Source organism: Crocodylus siamensis, chromosome 5 (assembly GCF_052110815.1).
Source record: "Crocodylus siamensis isolate JL-2025a chromosome 5, ASM5211081v1, whole genome shotgun sequence".
In the NCBI taxonomy this organism is placed as follows: Eukaryota; Metazoa; Chordata; order Crocodylia; family Crocodylidae; genus Crocodylus; species Crocodylus siamensis.
In genome coordinates, this window is record NC_143399.1 from 147,620,301 (window position 1) to 147,641,525 (window position 21,225).

The 21,225-nt window shown below is 39.0% G+C and overlaps 1 protein-coding gene across 5 annotated transcripts in view; it reads right to left on the reverse strand.

The window, feature by feature from the left end:
• Positions 1-21,225, reverse strand: part of PLCL2 (phospholipase C like 2) — a 188,134-nt gene that overhangs the window by 71,167 nt on the left and 95,742 nt on the right. For all 5 annotated transcript variants that reach the window (XM_090046589.1, XM_090046590.1, XM_090046591.1 and 2 more), the window contains 2 exons: positions 8,172-10,658; positions 3,885-4,088 (listed from right to left, as the gene is read on the reverse strand). In XM_090046589.1, coding sequence (XP_089902715.1) covers positions 3,885-4,088; positions 8,172-10,658 — 2,691 coding nt within the window. The remainder of the gene's footprint in view (positions 1-3,884; positions 4,089-8,171; positions 10,659-21,225) is intronic.

Sequence of the window (21,225 nt, forward strand, 5' to 3'; positions counted from 1 at the left end):
TCTGTCCCTCTCACCCAATTTCTACCCCGTATCACTTGCATCTCCCCAACTATGAGTGGCCATTTTATCCATCAAAACAAAAAGATTGAATCATCATTGAACTAGCAGATTTCAGCTGAACTGGGCCCTAGAAAACAAGGCAAAGATACCCAAATAGAAATTTCTAAAGTTAACTGATACAATAGTGAATGCAGACCACAGTATACATTCTTGTGTGTGCTACAGCTCTATGGCAAGAATATATAAAGTAACAAGTATCCTGAGATGCTTTTAATTAACTGACAGTCAGTTGGCTCATTGTTTCTTCAATAACTATGTTGTTCCTGTGTTACATTAAAGACACTTTCAGTAGTATCATGCATCCCTGTAGAATTATACTCTTTAGACAAATTCTTTTAGTGAAGAGGACTTGCATCCTTTCATAGTTTATTGAACGAATATATTGAGCTCTGTAGTCACTCCTTGTGCAAACAAATTCTACTGAATAACTAAAAACCTCTGTTGACCACCATGCTAGTGTAAATATTTAGTCCTGCTTTTTTAGTTCAGAAAGTATTTCTGACAAAGAAGTGTTAAATATCCAATTACTGTATCTGTCTGAGATGGACTAACCCTGAAACAGTGGATGCTTTGAAAACATCCATATTGACCATGTGTCATATTCAGAATGAAACAATGTAAACCAAAGATAATTTGTGCACTTACCATGGTAACCAAGGTTTGTTTGAAAAACATTCTGCAAAGTAATGCCTGTTATTACCCTGATTTCACACTGATAATAGGTGATGTATCTTGGAACAACTCCATTAAAATGTAATTCTGACCTGTCCATTCAGCACATGCAAGCCCAAAATAAGAAAAATAGGAAAGTACTTTTCCTACATGTACTCCCAACTTAGCTGTAACACACCAAACAACAAAAAAGAATGACCTTGGAATCTGCATACAGCGTACTTGCTTGCCAGGGGATCTTTATTTTAATTTGCCCCAAAAAGTAAAACAACATACCCATGGTATGAACGATGTCATCAGACTACAAGGATTCTACCATAGTAAATAACTGAATTGCACGGGCCAGGTCCAACCAGGATTTCTTTCCATTTTGGGGAGTCCCTTTCATTTCTATCATGCTTTCTCAGAAAAAAAAAATGATGTGACTACTGACCTGCCCTGCTCTCCTGGCTGTGAAAAGTAGTGTAATTGGGACCACCAAGAACTAGCAGAACCCCTCAGTTCTCTCGCTTCAATGAGAGGGAAGGGGAGTTCTTGTCCCACCTGCTCATGGAAATCCAATCTCTAGCCATAAAACTAAGGTCAACAGAATAGACTTCTTCACACTTCTTCCCCAGCTCCCTTCTTTCAAGGACATTACCCATCTCTTAAGTGTTTTGATAGGCAAACCTGGGACATAGGTAATATTGTCCCAAAAGATTTAGCAAACCTTTAAGAAAGACTTGTACATCCTATTACATTCCCCAAAACCAGGATTAACAAACCATATGAAAGTTTACAGGCTAGCTCAAAGTACATTTTTTCCAGAAAAGTTTCTTTCAAATTGTGCCACACACTTGGAGGTTATAGGGGTTCAAAAATGAAATACCACTAATTCTCAAAATAATTTTCATTTGCTTACTTGCTTATTGCAGCTTATTATATCATTAAAGTGGCTTTTTGAGATAAACAGTTTCAGTGTAACATTTACAGATATTTTATTTACAGAATAACATATGTGTGTCTGATAGATTTTCTCCAAAGTACATATCAAAACAAAGCTATTTAATGTTCAAAACATGCACTAAGACAAAACCATATGAGGAATCTGTTCCAAGGAAGTAAGTAAAAGTAAGCTTTATATAGAACAAGGGTTTTTTTGAGAATAAATGGCCTCTCTGCAATTTGTTCTGAAAACTTGTTAAACTTTTAAGTTTTGCAGAGTTTTGTCGGAGAAAGTCTTTTTTTTCTTTTAATGCATGAACTTGCCCAGGCAACCTCTACCTTTTCCTTCCCTCCCCCCATCCCACCAAAAAAAAAAAAAGCCCAAAAGGTATATCATACAATTATGGTTGATCAGACATACCAGTGACCTCTGTTTGTTTAAATATTCCAGATGATACATGGAAAACACAGCACAGAAATGCTCAGCAAAGAGCAGTTCCACTAATGTGTCACCAACCTCAACACAACCAGACATTTCAGGACAAAGCTTTCCATCAGTAACATGGGACATTGTCAAACATTCACTTGGAGCAGTTTCAAAAGGTGAGGGCAAGCTGTTGCTGCTTCAGACAAAAATCACTCTGACTTTAACCCTGCTTAATCCAGGGTTAAAACTGGGGAAACATAGCTCTCCTGTATTACTATAGGCTTGTACACACATAACAGAGTAACAGTCCCTGCATGGTCCTGACCAGCAGTTCCCCCTCTCCTTATAAAACCAAGCAAAATTTGTCCATGCTTAAAGAGTTTATTTTCATCTGTAATCCCAACAGATTTGGAACACTTTGTACTGGATTTCAGCGATTACAATATCATTTAAACCAAGCTGTACCATAAACAGTGGAAGGCCAGGGCTAATGGGGCTTAGACCCTCCAAACGTGGCTCCACTGTTCCAGTGCCACCACCACACCCCGCAGCTGCAGCACCATGCCCAGCACCTCAACCACAACAGCTCTGCAGGAGTGAGGGGCAGGATCAAGCAGGTGCACCCTGCACTGCCCCCTGCACTCCATCCTCCAGGCCCCCAGCCCACAACAAATAATATTTTCTCCCGCTGCCTATGAGCTGCCTGTAGCTTTATTTATACCTCTTAGCTATGCACAATCTATAACACTCAACCTGCACTACTGGTTAACAAAATTCGCAATTTGTACTTTGGTCAGTAACTATTCTAAGGCTGAGTTGAGAAACTGCCTCCAAAATGTTACTCAGTTTATTCTTTCTTTAGGAAGTCTGTTCAGCTGTTTGGCTTTTTCTGTATTTAAACATAAAACAGGTAGAAAAATCCTAAAATATCTACATTCTAAAATATCTATATACCAGCATAATATATACTATATCAACTGTAGAAGTTATTTTAAAAAATTCAAACTCTACCTGTATGTGCGAGATCAGTTTGCATTGTATGCCAGTTTTGGGTACCTGAGAGATTGTTTCTTGTCCTATTCCTTATTGCTTTAAATGAAATCAGGAAGATTAGCTTGTAGTTTGTGGAGATTTTCCTCCATAAGCTTAAATAATTTAGGCTTTATAATTAAGAATTCCTTATTTTACTGCAGTATATCCATTAGTATTTTTTTAAAGAGTTTTCTTTCCAGAAAAATCTTTTCAAGTTTGTAGCCTTACTTCAGTACAAAAAAGCTAAAATGAACATTAAAGATGATTACAGAATGCACAAGATGCTTGAGTGTTATAGCCTATTTACAAAAAAGTACAAGCAGACTTCAACCGTATCAAGCTTTTCATAAAATGATAGTGCTTAAAAACAAAACTTCCTATTCTTTGTTTGAATCCAAGGTAAAAAGAATAGCATCTCCATAAACTGAAAATATGAAGTAACAAATTACTGTACAGCTGTAATAAAATTATAGATGCACAAAGAGTTACAAGTTTGTCCAAACAGGTTAACTGCTACCACTAACATATTCTTTATTACAAATAATAAAGTTTTTTTCACTTTGCATGTAGTATATTAATTTTTACATTTCACATCATATAAAAGCACTGTCAAATTGTGTATGTTTGTAAGAATGACTTTTCAATCACAAGTAATGAAGCATGAAATAGAAAGTCACAAATTAGAATGACCTTTCAAAACAGACATGGGTACTGTATATTATAAAAAGTCTTGCAAGTAGCATACACAAAATCACAAAGGACTACTCACCGTGTCATATGCTGTTACAATCTTTTTCAAGACCTCTGGAACAGTCCCTTGGAGTTCCATTGTAGGATACTGATCATTGAGATTCAGTGCTACCAAGGGTGTATTATCAGAACCAACCAAGCGTGTAGACACTGCCAGAACACACTGCATAAGATTTGCTACAGGAGAGAGGCCACATAATTCTTTGAATGAAACTACTGCATTCTGTTAAAAAGAAAAGAAAGAAGTTGCTTTATAGTTAACCATGAATTTTAATCTCTCAATGCTTCAGGTTAACAAATTAATTTAAATGCATAATAGTAACAACCAAACTGCAGTGTGAAACATCAATAGTTTTGTCCTGAACAAGTGGCACTTCTCCAAAGCAAACAATGCGTCAGATATTTGCAATATTTTATCAGAGATATTAAAATTCAAATAAAATTAAAATGTAGACACAGAAAAGGAAGTCTACCGAAAGAAAAGTTTAACATGCCACCATTAACTTAAAAGTAAACACAAAAGCAATGAACTACTAAACCATACTGATAAAATGTGTTCCTGAAAAGCTGTAAAGACATTTAAATTTATTTAATAAAATGAAACGGTATCTCAAACCGGGTACACTCAACAGAGCAAGTTGGACTTTTGTAACTTTAAACATACCTGTTCTACCTCAGTATAGTCCAGACATGCTGTGGATCTGATGGCTCCCACTTGGTGTAATATCTGAACATTGTATTCCCAGTAGTAATGCCCCTCCTATTACAGAACCTCACTGAAGTGGCCTTCTATGGGTACTTTATTTGTTAAATCCAATTTTGCACATTTTTTCCAAATTCCTAGCATTTCTATTTTATATCCTGTGGAATAGAATATAAAAATATATATGTTTAAGCTTAAAGAATATTTGCAATATAGTAAATATTAGTTCTTTGAGGTGACACTAGTCTCCACTGAAATTTCATGATGGGAATGTTATCATCATCATAACAAATTTAGGGTAGCTGCACCAAGTGGGAACTACTGATCTCTGGCAGGTCTGGAGCTTGTGGGTCTGTAAAAGAATGTATATTTAAAAGTTACAAATGTGCTGAATGTTTCTCTTATCCTGCATGTGCTTTAACACATGATAAAGTTTAAATTCTCATTTCCCCCAAGTCTATTTTATTATCAAATAAAATGAAAGCTGAGCTACACACGATATATAAATATTTGTGTATACAAATTATTTCCAGTAAAGTCAAATGTACTAACCTAATTTACTTATAAAAGTAATTAATTTTAAAGGTTAGTAGTAAGCCAAAACAATCTGTAATCATTATATTGGATTTTAATGAAACATAAGACAAAGAGGTAAACTGTGGAAAGCACTTTTATATTGATTTTGTTTTATAGATTTAAAGATGTATTTTTTATATATACACACACACACACACACACACATATACACACATATACACACACACACACAGAGCTGGGAAGCTGTAAAGACATTTAAATTTATTTTAAAAAATGAAACATCTCAGACTGGGTACACTCAACAGAGCAAGTCAGTGTGTGTGTGTGTGTGTGTGTGTGTGTTTCTGCCTTGAGCAGGGGGCTGAACTAGATGACCTTACAAAGTCCCCTCCACCCCTAATTTCCTACAGTCCTATAATCTCAAAAACTAGTATTGTAGATACACATTAAAAACAGGAGCTTTAGCAATACGGAAACTAATAGTTGAATTTTATTATCCTTTATGCACCTAAAGAGCAGTTTTCCAGCCATTTACCCAGTATTTTTGGCACATAACAGTGCACTGTGGACTTAGACATCTGCATATTTGTTAAACAGGCAGCCAGGCTACACACTAGTTGGGCAAGTAGGTGAATACTTGACCATATGTTAGGGAGAAGGGACTGACCACCCTTATATTTTAGTCTCAATAGCTGAATGGTTACGGCACCCACCTAGGCAGTGGGGAACCTGGGGTCTAAAACAGTCTAGAACAGGTGTGGCTCAATCCTGGGTCACTGGAGCAGATCCAGCCTGTGGGGCTCCACAGGGGTTTGGATATTTGGCTGGGTGGGGGAAGAGGAAGTCATGACAATTAACATAGCCACCGCTCTCCTGCTATCAAATTTCCAGCCTCCACAGACGAAATGACATGGCTCTGCACATGACATCCCACCAGTATGAGTAAGAGCAGGGCAGTGGGACCTTATCTGGCATGTGTGGGGCTGGAGGCAAGACAGCAGGCCTGATTTGGCACACAGAGGGCTGAAGCTGGGGTTGCAAGGTCTGAGCAGACATGCACAGGGGAGGGTGGCAGGCCCAGCATGGAGCAGTGACCATGACCATGACCAGTACTGTATCAGGCCTGCAGCCCCACTACACAACTTATCTGGCCCATGGGGCCAAAACATTGGGCACCACTGGTATAGAGAACTATGGCCTACTGCATACAATATTGGGCTATGAGTCAGAAGACCATAATTTTACGCACTGGTCTACCACTGACCTGCTTAATGACCTTGGACAACCTACTTAGGTCCAAAGTGCATGTCATATCAGGCAGCCAAATGCAGGCAACCCCCACTTACAGCTCTTAATTGGTTCCTGAAAGACCAAGCTTTAAGCAAAACAAGTGTTAAGGGAGACCAAGAGTATTTGATGACCCAAGATGGTGACAAGTGTTTTTAATGACTCATGATGGCAGCTGTGAGCGTTATAGCAAAACTTCCTCAGCACTAAGTGAAATCAGATCAATTTAAAATGAGCATTACAGCAAAACAGCGTTAAGTGGGGGTTGCCTGTATTCTTGGTATAAGTGTGGTATATCTAGCACGTGTACATAGTTTGCAATTCTATTATCCAGTCAGTTAAGATATGTAAATTTAAAATTCTGTCATACAGCTAAGCTATATATCTCCTGGGGATATTTCTTGATATGTTAGTGATGAGCTGTAAATTTTCAAGTTCAAGTTCATCCTTCAAAGAGACAAAACAAAATAGATGAAACTCACGCTTAATAAATGTAATGTTTCCAAAATACATGAAATAGGAAAAATAAACTAGAATAAAATAAAACAATAAAGCCTTATGAGCACTACTCATTCTAATTTACATACTAGAACATATTTTATATAAAATAACAGAATAATAGAAGTGTGCCTTTTATAGTTTCATAGTTTAATTAATTATAAATTAAATTAATTTAATAGCTTATATTTATAAAGTCATTAATCAGCTAAAATCATGCTTCTATACTCTGTTTGTAATATTTCAGTACAATAATGTCGTTAATATAAATCATACCGAATGGAATTAGGAAGCCATGGGAAACTGGATGCAATTCATAAGAGTAAATACAACTTTAAAAAGTTAAACTATGGGCAAAATGTTCTTTAACGTAGCTTTCAATGTGACTTTATTCATAAAGAGAATTATCTATAGCGATATGCAGTACAAGAAAATGCAAGTTTAAAATTGGGAATTAAGCCTCAGACATATTGCTTTGAAGCACTCTAACCTGAAAGTTACATAAAAAGTTTTAATAGGATATGCTGAATTTTATTTTTCTGTGCTAGGATTTTAACTTAAAAAATTAAGAAATACCACACTAAGTCACACCACAGGTTTATCAACTCTGGCGCCCTTACAGGGTAGAAAACCCTGTAAAGATAACCTTACAGTGGCAGAGAATAGAGGCTATGGGGAAAAGTTTTCATGCAGGGCCTATCTAGACTATTCAGAAGCCTAGGAAGTCCTAATTTGGAGGCTAAACCTCATCATGTTTAATACCTACTGACAAATCAGTGCTGTATGAATTTGTCTGATCCTCTTTTGACCCAGCCTCTAAAACACTTTGTGGCAATGAGTTCTACAAGTTAACTACACACTATGAAAACAAAACAAACTTTATTTTAAACTCCCCTCCTAATAACCTTATTGCAAGTCCCCTAGTTCTAGAATGGTGAGAGACATCAAAACGCAAATCTTCCTCCTTACTTTTTCTACACCTTTCATTCAGGAAACAGACATGAATTATGGTATTAGAGCGGAAATTTGTAGTGTGGAAAAAAAACATGTTTACATACCAGGAGTTAGTTTTTTAGACAGCATCTTTCAATTGTTGCTCCAACAGAGGTTTTGAAACTGACAAATGATAAATCTTGATAATAATCACTATTATAAAACATAACGAGCATTTATACAACTCTGTATAAAACACATGCTGCATAAATATCATAATACAAAAAAGTAAAAAAACCCCAAACATCAATACTGAGCATTTCATTGTAAAAAACAAACAAACTGTACCTGCATATTTTCTCTCAGATCTGTAGCATCCCGTATAGGTTGGAGAGCATTCTTGAACACTTCATCTATCGTTTTAATCCATAATGTTCTCATAGAGGCATATTCCCTTGATTTCTTTCCCTTCCTCACTGATAGGCCCCGTTTATGAGGTTTCCCTCCACCCCTTCGATTAGTAATGGCCACATGAACAAATAAGAAAGAATGTGATAACATTTCTCCAGTTAAAGACTGAAGAGGAACATGCCGATACCCTGTCTGTAAACACTCAAAGGGAATAGTGTACTGCCCAATAAATTCATCCCCAATAAAATCATCATCTAGTACTACAAAACGCAACATGGCTAGTTCTGGGAGATTAATTTGAAATTCAAAACTTTCATCAAAGATTGGATTATCTCCATTCTGATGCACAGTTTTTGTCCTTTGTTCCGCACAGTCTGCAGGGATTCCATGAATTTCCACATAAACATAAGGATCCACAACATCTCCTTTGGCACCTGAACCTTTGGGTTTAGGAAAGTTTTGTCCACTAATAATTTTAATATGAAGCAGCTGAGGTGAAACTCCAGGCACAGTGTCTTTTGTATTTGCACTGAAGAAGGATACTTCCTCTCGCATGATGGCAGGACGAAGGACATAGCCACAATTCCCATTTTGTCGAAACCAACCAATGTTGAGGTCCATCATTAAACCAGGTGTCTGAAAATTCATTGCTACTATTTGACAACCACATTTCCAAAAATCCTGGGGATTCATATTACTAGAGTCAATCCTCATTGGGCTGGGAAAAACCCTAGCAAGAAAACGTTTGTTGTAATTCACAAAGTCCCCTGGGTTTTCATTGGCGTATTTGCTAGCAAGTACTTCATTAAATGAGCACACTTCCCAGTATTTCTGGAGCTGAAAGGAAACTTGAAACTCTTTGAATTGAACTGATTTACATATGCTTACCAATTCAGAAAGCTCTTTGCAAAGCTGAAATCGTTTCCCTGCCACAATGTTCTGTTGTTCTACACCCTCTTTCCCTACTCTCTGTGACATTTCTGCTCCCTCATCTTCATCTGTAACATCTCCCTCCAGCCCTGAGCAATTAGAGGAAAGCTTCTTTGCTTTAATTAGTATTTTTCCTTTAAGTGACTCAGGTGAGGGAAGATAAGACTCTTCTATGTTTGGAGACTGTGTGTGTAGCTTATCCCCCAGAATTTTGTTCATGTGTTGAACCATCACTTTCTGCTGCTTAACAGAACAATGATTTTCTAAACATAAAATAACAGGGTATTCTGAAGCAGAAAATGCATACTTGTTAATAATGTCAATTACGCTACGGAAGACTATCTGCGATGTCATTGAATGTCCAGTGTAAATTACAGGCTCGTTATCTGGACCATCCCATACATCCAATTCAACACTTCGACAACCCATTTTAAGAGCACGAATATATCCTGTGATATCAGAAGGCCCACGGAACTGATCTTCTATCAAGTACGTGTTGTGAGATGAATTTATGAAATAATGCGATAAAGGCTGTTTCATATCTTGACACACCTTTTTATGCTCCGGATCAAATATATGACAGTCCGGTGAAGTAAGGTAATTAGTAAAACCATCTATAGAAAGCCAACCCTTTTCCTTGCCCTCTTTTGATGGTTCATACTTGTGAATAATTTCAAGGCTTATTTCTTCTGTGACATGTGCCATACCCTGTTCTGCTTCTAAAAACATCATAAGGTCCTTGGTATCCAGGAATTCTTTATTGCTTGAAAACTGAACCAACAAGAAGTAGATCTCTGGTCGGGTACAAAGCTCATGGAAAACTTCAATAAATTCTTCCTTTGTGACTTCAGTACCAGTTTTGTCCCTGGATCTATGTAATTCTTTGAACTTTAGTTCAATCTTATTTGTTTTTAAACCAGGATTTGAATTTTTAATAAACTGTACAGCTTTACAAAGCAGTATATGTCCCAAATTATCCACATCAGTTTCACTGAACATTTGTGAAACCCAGGAAGTCCTCATATTATCCTGGCTACTTTCTATCATATCTAGAGAATGTTTTCCGTAAGAAATCAGGTACCTTAACCCAGTAACCCAAATGTTTGCAACATCTGCTGAGTTAGCAACAAGATCTAGTGACTCATAGTTCTCTCCATAAATGATAGAAAATGCACAGTCTTCTGATATCTGATCATAAATGCCATTGCTGCGAAATATATCTGTATTTTTTCCTGTTCTTACTTCTTTGATTGATTTAATATCAATCTTTGCTTTTTCAGAATCTTTCTTTGAAGGTTCCCAACGCAGAGACTGCATATCTGCTTCTAAAAAGAAATACCGGTGGTACACTCTAGAGTTGGACCGAATCTTTTTGAGTTCAGAGCCTTCAAGCATTGTATTAATGCAGTCATTTGCACTGCTGATCTTTTTCTCTGTTGGCATGCTGCTAAATGACACAGTCTTCTTTCGTTCTCTCTTTTGCTTTGTACCATCCTGGTGGGCCAAGGAAAAAAAAAAGAAAAACAACTGTCAATATGATTTTGTTTCAATGCTTAACAATTTTTATGTTCAAAGTTCAAATAAAGAATTAAGAAAAATCAATCAAAGGCATTAGGTGATTAAATTTAATGTTCTTGAAAAAAATAACCTATTAACAACTGGTTAATGACTGTGTTTTTAAGTTTTGGGTTTTAGAAATTTATTTTTTACAAAGTGTGTGTGCATATGAGAACAATGCTTAACAAAAAGTTTTAAAATATAAAACAATATATATTTTTTTAGTGTCAGACTCTACATATCAATTAGGGAAAGATCCTGGAGGGTGCAGTGATATGATTACACTCCCCTTCCACTGTGTAGCACAGTGATTTCTCTGCCCATGACCCCCTCCCCACCACTGGCAGAGCACATCTGGGGGTGTTCAGCAGGGAGCAGAAGAGGAGACCCACCCATCACCACTGTGACTGGCTGAGTCCATCACCCTGTCCAGGGAAATATTGTTGGGGGAGGGAGAAGGTGGGTAGTACCCATAGTAGGCATGAGAAGCAGAGGACCTGCCCACCCACTGCCTCTGTCCCTGGCTGACCTGGGAGTGGGAGGAATGGCTGTGCAGGTGCTGCTGTTGGCTGGGGACACAGGCAGCAGTGGGAAGGCTCCTCTTCCAACACTTGTTCCTAGGCTGGCAGGGGACACCTGGCGTGGGTGGTCAGATAGCAAGAGCAGGAAGTGAGGACCCCCATTACCACTGTCACTACTGTGCCTGGCCAGGCAGTCGTTCCCTTCAGCACCTGGCTGAAGCAAGCCAGGAGTGGCTGGGACAGCAAAAATATTGGAAGGGTCCCCCCTTCCCACATTTGCTCCCTTCCCAGCCTGCCCCCAGCAGCTCAATGGCTTCATTGGTGCCTTGCTCTCATTCCTCCCATGGCCTGAACTGCAAAGGTTCTTGCATCTGTCACACCCTCTCTTTCTGAATCCTAGGACTATGTATGTACCCAATGTGCTACTGCCTAGATAGGGGGGAACAATTTGTCCCCCAGCCCCTTATGTGCTTCACATAGCTATTATTTACTGACCTTTTGACACTACAGAATGTGATGCTTGGATATCAAAATGATAAGGACCTGAGATGTACAGGGTGCACCTACATGTGATACTACATCGCGGTAGCAATATACTATGGCAACATAGTGTCGGTGGCTACAAACCACAATGCCGCAGCTACATCGCCATAGCAATGCACTCTCTCATTATAACATGTTGCTATGGTGACAGAGCAGCTAAAAATAACTATGCACAGTACGCACAGCATGCTACAGGCTGTTACTGAGCCATTACTTACTTCCAAAAGGAAGTACTAAATGACAGTGCAGTAACAATACCACACATGTAGACACGTCCACAGATTATGACACAAATTAAAAGAAAGATTCCTAGGAGTTCATAATCTAAGGCAGTGGAGCTCAACCTTTTGGCCCAAAGGGACAGATATGGCCTTGGGGTCTGGTGCCACCTCCTCCCTGCTCCACGTGCCAGGACTGGGTCCTGGGTTCTTGATGCTACTTCCTCCTGTCTCCTGTGCACCAGGACTGGGTGTTGGGGACCTGGCCTGACACCACACCTTCCCACCCACTGTGCACTGAGATTTGGGCCCCGGGGCCCAGTACTGCCCCCTCCCTCCACAATTGGGTTCCAGGGTCCCAGCACGAGACCTCCTCTTACCCATGCACACCAGGATTGGGTCCCAGGGCCTGGTGCCACCCCCTCCTGCCCTCTGCCTGCCAGAATTGAGTCCTTAGGGGCCTGACGTGCTTTCCCCCACCACACTCTAGGATCAGGCACCAGATCCAGCATGTAGGTACCTGGTCTCTCCGTGGGTTCAGAGATTTGGCAGTAGGGAAGCAGTGATACTGGTCTTGTGCTGCCAAATTTCCAGATCTCTGAGGAGCCTTGTGGGTCAAATGACATGGGGTTGCAGGCTGGATCTAGCACACAGGTCAGAGATTGAGCATGCCTGATGTAAGGGAAAAGACAAAACAGTGCACATAGCTCTGTTCTCTACTGCGCTTCCTCAGTCTCTTGTCCTCAGACCATCCCAGAACATTCCCACTTGCCACCGTGCACTGAGAAACGTGGTGACTAGCCATATCTAACTTACAGATACACAAATAACTATGGTCCAGAGCAACTGTCCAATAGTCTTGTCCAACGCAGTCTAAGTACTAAGATGTATAACAGTGATTGGGGGGATGGTCTTTCTTAAAAGGATTAAGGTGTGGTTGGTTTCATAGTAATATATCTTAAGAAGAATCTGAAGAAAGACAAATTAAGAGCCAGCAGAGAAGAAAAGCAAAAGCAGTTTGACTTGGTTTTCAGAACAATTATTCCATCCGCAATTACTGGTCTAATCCCCAACAAGATTAATTTAATATATACTAACCACTAAGCAAAGTTTATTCTTAAAGAAAAAAATGTTACCAACAACTCTACTTAGCCAGTTCCACTAACACTTCGTATAGACGTAAGTGAAAATAATCAAGGCTGCATCCACACAAGCAAGGGCATGTGTTTGCAGCAGCACAAATACTAGTGGGACAAATCTACACACCCCTGCTCATGTGGTTTGCAGTGGGACATACACATTGGCAGGCAGCAGGCAAGAGCAGGCAAGGCAAAAGCACAGACACTGGTAGCTGGTAGGCAGCAGCCAGCCAAGGCAGCCAGCCAGAGAGTGTCACAGAGACGGGGGAGCAGGAAGCCTTGAGCCGCCTGCTTCCTCATCTCAGCATGCTGTGAAGCCTCCATGCTAAGGCACCCTGTGCCCTAGCCAGCCATCCCCCAGCTGGCTGGGATGCAGTATGCCTCAAGACAGGGGAGCAGGCAGCCCTGGGTTGGCTGCTCCCCTGCCTCAACATGCCTCAGTCCGCTGCAGAGCCCCCGCACTGAGGCTTATGGAGCCCCCATAAAATGGGGGCGGGCAGCTGGGGCACAGAGAAGGGTGCCATCTCTGCATCTATCCTGGCACATGGCACTTTGGTGTGCTTTGCACTGCTTTTTTTTCAGGGGTTTTTTCTGCTACCAGAAGTGCTGCAAATTTGCAGTGCAGTGCAACATGTGTGGTCTGTGGCACTGCAAAGAGGTTTGCAGTGCCACAAACCACATGTCTCTGCACATCTGAATCCAGCTCAAGAGTTGAAACTTATAGTTACAAGATCTTACAGAAAAATAACTGCATTTTTTTGGACAGCTATACTAATATTTATTATCTTGCAGCCATTTTCCCCTGCACCCATCCCAGAACATGTTTCCACTGCAAATTCACTGAGCTTTCCTTCCAGGTACATCTTACATTGCTAATAACATTCAATTACTTCAATATTTTAGCTTTGTTTAAACAGATATCTAACCCCACCCTGAAACAAAATGCATGTTCAGTCTTAATCATACAATACTGATAAAGTTGTGCCTGAGGTATATGGCATCAGCTTGTAATGAATGACGACAGACAAATGCCTCCGCATCAGTAGATATGGAAACTATACACTGATATGTAAAAGTGTAGAATTATCCTTTTCTGATTTAATGTGTGAAGACATTCTACCAGAAAACCTTTCTATTAAAACCAGTTTTCAACAGATTGTGTAGAGCTATGTTTGTGAAAATTTAAATTTATCAAATATATGATTAGGGCAGCTTTGATGTCAGTACAATTTCTTTTAACCAATCACTCAAGAGGCCAGCAATAGCTGTTTGCCTTGCAGTGATGTTTTTGTAACTAAAGATCAAACAAAATTGCACTGTACCTCAGGGATTTGCTTCTTGGAACTGGTCCGTAAATACATGGTTGCGGGTGTTTTTTGTGGGGGAAAGGGAGCACATTCACTCTTCAGAAATTAACTTGAGGGTAATTCTTTTCTGAGTTTCAATCAGATTCAGTAACATATATTTTTTGTATTTTGATAGCAAGGTGATACTAATTCTAACTCTCTAGCATTTAGAATCAATGTCACACATGTCCCATCTTTCTCAAAACAAACACAGCCCATGATAAGTTTATATTGATCTTCTACATTTCAAGATTGAACAACTGAAATAATAATCTTGGATTAATATCCTGAGAGGCACAAAACATCTAAATCTCCCAAATGGATTCAATTTTTAGAATTACATTAAAGTTGGCAATTTTAAATTTCCCTTAATGGGGAGTTATTTTGAAACCATTATTCCTGCTTTCATAGATTTCACAGACATTAAGGCTGGAAGGGACCTCGGAAGATCAAGTCCAGCCCCTCAGCTTAACTCCCTATGGTAACATTTTCATCCTGTAAAGAGCAAGTTTTATTCAAAATTAGCTTAAACCATTCATAGGTGTTCTGCTTTACATTCACATTCCATCTTAATCCAAATTTTCCTGGGAAGACAAGCCCTTAGATTTCCTAGGCATAGATCTCTCTCTTATTTTGGCCTTTAATCTATTTATCCAACAAAGATATTTAGATGAAGACTGTTGCTGCTAATGAGCATCCACTACATTTACCATTTATTTACAGACATTACTTTCTGCATCTAGTGAAAACTACAACAAATTATTTTATTATAGCAGCAGTAGCTGCTTTGTACGGTTTCTAAATTGCATTCTTCATACTATATAATGACAGGAAATACATAAATGTTCAGTTAAGCATTTGTTGGGAAAGGTGCAATGTAAATATAAATAATTAAAAAATACATGACCTATGTTGGTAATTAAAAAAATGTATAAGAAAGTGTTATTTATTCAAACATTTTTACAGCCTGACTGTGTAAAAGTGCATAACTTAAAATTCACAAAAATATTGCAGCCCATAAAATATATATTTGATGGATATCAACAAATGTAGGGGCTCAAAGAAGTTCCGGAAAGAACTTAAATATACCTGAAACAATGTTAGCTCAGACTAGAAAATCATAGACTAAAACAGCTTGTTGTATTAACATTAAAAATGGAAGTCAACAGGTTTGAGCTCAAAAATTATGATAATGTCAAGAGAAGAACAAGGGTGTTCTTAAGTTGAAAAAGAAAAATGAAGTCTCCCATGCTACTGGTGATAATATACCAGTAGATTCAAAATAGCTATTCCCATAACTTGTGTACCAGAAAATAATTCCTGCCATTTCCAAATGAAGCTATAACATCAATGGGAATAATATTACTACAATACTAAAATATATATAGTGTGTGGCACTAGCTCTTAATGGTTAAATTCAGAAAATATTCAAATCAACAGAAGTAGTTACTGAGGATTCCCTCTTGGGAAAGGAATTGCCATTATATTTCAATATAGCTACTTAGTGTTAAATATGTTGATGTATAAAGTAAAAAAAAAAATCTACAAGCAAAAACCATGATACAGGTCCAAAAACAAGGCTGCATGTTACCTTGCTTGAAGAAAGATATCAATACAAGAAAAATGCAAGTACCTATTAGGGAAAGATTTGCCTCCCTGGAAAATGAAGATGAAGAAGAGGCAGAAACTGAAGATGGAGCTTGAAGAAAGGCGAACAAAGATAAAGAAGATGAAGGGGACAGCTAGGGACCAGAGGCAGAAGAAAACTGGGATGACATATAGCAGCTTGTAAGAGAGAACAGAAAATCAGATGATGTGTATACAGAAGGGAAGAAAGGAAGGACCCGAAATTCATTCGTAATTCCTGGGTAAGAAAAACTAAGAGAAAAGGAGAGGGCTGTCTTGCAAAAGAAAGTATACATGGTGTGGACATGAGGCTGAGAAGAGCCCTGAAAATAATGGGGAATAATGTCAAGATTAATGACACTGCCAGCTTCCCACTGGAATAGATAATGGATGATTATGCCAGGCTAGAGAAAACACTCAAAGAAGTGAAGGCTTGGTCATTTCTGGGTGTGGAAGGGCAAAGGCATGCCAAGGCAATGAAGATCAAGAAATGTTTTAAGGACTGGAACAATGAATATGCAGAAAACACAAAAAGAGGGAAAAAAAAGATGTATGCTAATGAAATTCGCTCTGTATCCTAATTAAAGGGATTCTGGGCACTGATAGATATGAAAAAACCACCCAAAAACCTAGTGCTTTACAGGAAGAAGAAGCATGTTAATTCAACCTGGCTCCCCAGGTTCTGTACAGATCAGCTGATTCAGCCCTTTTATCTAAAGCTTTAGATAAAAGCGCCAAAAAGCGCTTTTATCTAAAGCTGATTCAATCACCTATTAAATAAAAGTGCCAAAAAGCCATTCTCTCCCCCCCATGTCTGAAGCGTCCAATCTATACAGATGCGGGGCAAACTGGATCAAACTAACATGATGCCTCTTCTGCAGTCAGTGTGGGGGCGTGCCAAGCTTCAAATGCCAGTTTTTTTTGACATCTATAAGCAACCTCTATGACATACTTTCCTGTGACACAAGGGGCACTGATAAACGTGGGAGAAAAAAAAAAGCACTCTTCCAGAAGCAGCAGCACATTACTTTGATCCGGCTCTGCAGCATCTATATAGATCAGGTGCTTCAGTAGGGCTTTTCTTGGCACTTTTAGCTAATAGCTGATTGAATCAGCTAAACCTCTACAGATATTGGGCAAGCCAGGTGTAACTAACATGCTGCATCTTCTGGACACATAGTCGGCTCAACTTAGGAGCACGCCGAGTTTCAATTAAAGTGCTATTCTCTCCCCCCATGTCTGCAAGCAGCCTGTAAGTCTAGACTCAGTGACCCAAAGAAGTTCCTTCAATTGCCAAGTTTCCACATATTCAGATACCAAAATATAGTTTATATGACCAATTAATCAGTAAACATGTATTTATTAAAATTAACTCTTCAAAAGGAAATAGCGATCAGACTGCTAATATTCCATCTTAGAAAGCCTTTTCTATGACTTAACCTTCAAAAAAGACTTTGAATTGCTTATATAAAAATTTTTATTTGTTATTTAAAAGTACACAAAGACTTTTATACATCTTTTAAAACAAAACCTTCTAAGCCAAGATCTAATTAGATGTTAGCACTGAGTTCATCTGATAAGCAATTCATACCTTTTTTCAAAACAGTGTATGGGAAGTATTATTCTTTTCAGCATGGATCCATGGAATTCTTTTTAACAAAGTTAATTCAAAGTACAAAAAAGGGTGAGATTTTCCAAAGTACTCAATATTGTTGCATCTCCATCATCTGACGTATGCCCTATTCACCTTAGAATAGGCATGGGAATAGAGTTAACTAATGTCAAGTTTAGCAGACTTAAACTAATGTCAGGGGCTTTCTGAAAGTTCGTCCAGAACCTAATTGTCATCTAACAAACTTGCATCCAAGAAACACTGGATATTTAAAGTGTAATGTATCCACAATAAATTACAATAAAACTCCTTTTCTCGTTGTACCAACAGAAAACAATCTTATCAAGAATACAAACAGTAAATTACACTTCTGATCTTTTATACTGCTCTGATGAATTTTAATTTATGGACTGAGACTGCAGTTAAGCTTGAAAATTGCCTGCCTTCCCCGAATGCAGTTCTGTTGCTCTTATGAAACTGCCTAACTTAATAATGAATTGTACAATTTTAGTCTATTTCAGGAAGTGGTTATTAGAGGAAAACAGAAGAAAGACCTTGTTTATATAATTAAGACTTCCAAAATCCTTACAACATCTTGCATAACAAATAATCTGAATTATATACTTTTTAAGATTATATCTTTCCACATCTATTTACAGAATAAGGCCAAAACAGATGAAGAAAAATGTAAATCTTTACAGGAATATTTCCAAACACAACCTTTTCTAAATATATGTTAACAGCAACAGATTTTAATGTTTAAACTTTCTTTTTTCTGAGAATAAGAAAATGGCAACAATGCTCTTAGACGGATATGGATGAGCAAATAAATTACTAGAAAAAGTCGCAATGGATCAATTACAAGAGAAAAATCAAAATATTTTTTAATATTTTATTCTTGCCTTGCTATATCTTTTTACAACAAAAACACATATAGTTTTCTATGGCTAAGGTAAATTGTTTCCTCAGTAAATATCTACAAGTAGCATTAACAAACAGGTCAATTTGCTCTGTGATTGCTGGATGATAGAATTCATCATCAGTTGCCAACTTATTCTTCACTACAACAAAAAGCACTGAAAATAAAGCAAAGGAGAGCTGAAGTGCTAAATCAGAATACCTTACTTAAAAAAATAAACAACAAAAATAAAACTCTGGTAATTCACTACCTCTGCAAACTTTACAAAGAACAGCAAAGTAGAAGGCAGGGCTGAGTAGCAACTTTAGGGGTGCTGTGAGAGCCTTTTAGGGCTACAACGCAATATTAACACCATAAGGTATGCAAACACCTAAAAAGAATTCACAAGATAAACCCATAGGCTGTGTCCAGACATGCAGGTATGTGTGTTTTGTAACACTGCAAACCTCTTTGCAGTACCACAAATGATACGCCCGGAATGTTAAAACGTTCTCTGTGCTGCTAATTTGCAGTGTGGAGTCAAAATCTGCTACCAGGCTTTCAGCAAAAAAAAAAAAGCTGAGAAAAAAGGTGAAGTGGCGCATGCTACAATAATGAGCGAAAGCTAAGAGCTGGCATCTTCCAAGGGTTCAATCTCAATGACCACATCCAGTAGCTGCCGCTACGTGTCCCTGGGGAATGCCCATGCCATGCACTCTCTGGCATATGGCAGGTTACACCCTGGGTGGGGTTGGGAAGGCTGGCCTCAGCACCCTTACCTGGGGTCCTAGGGGCTGGGGAAGCTGCAGCCGTGGTGCTCCTGCAGCTTGGAGCCTGGCCGACAGGCGGAGAATGGCTCCGGTGGGCCAGGCTCCTGCTTGGACAGCATGTACTGCAGCCAAATATGATATCCTACTTTTTTTTGCACAGATTTTTTTACCCTGAGATCTCCCAGGGTCAACTCCATTCCCTCCCCCGCCTCCCACCATGCTGCAGGGCAGCAGTGCAGGAAACGCCTGAATGTGCAGTGCGTGGCGCCACATACTGCGTTGTTGCAATTGTCTGGATGTAACTAATTGGGCTAACATTACACCCTGGTATATCATATATATCAACCTTTCAAGGAATTTTGTTTAGGGGGGAGGAACTAAATATTAAGTCTGATCTGGCACAGAATCAAAAATGGACAGGGGAAATAAATGTACTTAACAACCTGTTAAAATGAACAGCACATGATAAGAGCACAAAAGAAATCAGTTATTTCATAAGCTTACACTTCGAGAGTTCTTATAAATATGTACAAAAGTAAAAATCAAAATTGCTTCCAAAAATTCTATAATATATACCAAAAATACTAATATTTCTCGCTTCAACTAAACAGGAGGTTCTCAGCAAAGAAGACACACAGATGTTTAGTTCTGCTGAAACTGAATGCATTTATTTTGGGACAATAATTATAAACTTTTCAGCAATTTGCATCCATACATGGAAATTATGTATTTCTATTGATAGATTATACATGCTACATATTTGAAATCTACAGTAAAAAAAAAAAGTATTTAAAAAATAATGAATCTTAGTGGTTTTATTTGACTCTGAATCTATAAAGTCTAGAATCTTACTTTTAAAGAAAAACGAAACTTTAGATTCTTTCACTCTCACAAGAGCATTCAGAGGCTGGAATCTTTGACTGGACTCTAAGTCCCTGTCCACACATGCAGGCAAGTGCAGTTTGTGGTGCCACAAACCTCTTTGCGGTATCACAAACTGCACGTGTTGCACATCAAACAATGCGTGGTGCTGCTAATTGACAGTGCAGAGGCAGAATTTGCTATTGGGAAATCGCGACAGCAAAGGAAAAAGAAGCAATGCAAAGCATGCAAAAATAGCGTGAGCCAGGACAAAAGTGGAGATGGCTGGACTGCCCGCTCCCCCAACTCCACACACTGCAGAGCCCGCATCTCAAGGCACACTATGACCCAGCCAGATGTAACTGTCTCCATGTGCTTCAGTGTGGGGGCTCCACTGCCTGCTCTTCCACCTCCACATGCTGCTCCTTGGCTGGAAAGGGCACAGGGTGTCTGGTGACTAGCCCTGCACTGAAGCAACCTATGCTCCAGCCAGCCCCTTCCCCATAGTATATGGAGCTCAGCTGGAAGCCAGGAGGAGCTGAGCATTGACAGTTTGCCCACAACAGGACAATGTATCCCACAACAAAGGGCATGGGCAAGCATATGCTTTGTGGCACGAAGTAGTGGCAAAACATTGTACTGGTGCAAGCACGTGCCCCTGCTTGTTTGGCTGCAGCCTAAGGGTGTTCTGGAATCTCAGTAAAACTTCTATGCTTTTTATATTGCTTTCAAGATAGGTTGATTATTCCAGAAGGATTGTGGTTTATTTCAATCTACCATGATCCAAATAAGTGAAAAATAAGTAAGGGAACAACTGAGCTTCTAAAAAACTGGCATCCTACCATTAGAAGTCACTGCACCAAGTGGCAGGCCTATGGCTTTGATTTGCCCTCCCATCCGTTTTTCATCAGTCCCACGGGACTCCCATGCCCACTACAGGACAGGGAGGTCTGGGTGAGGGAGATTCCCT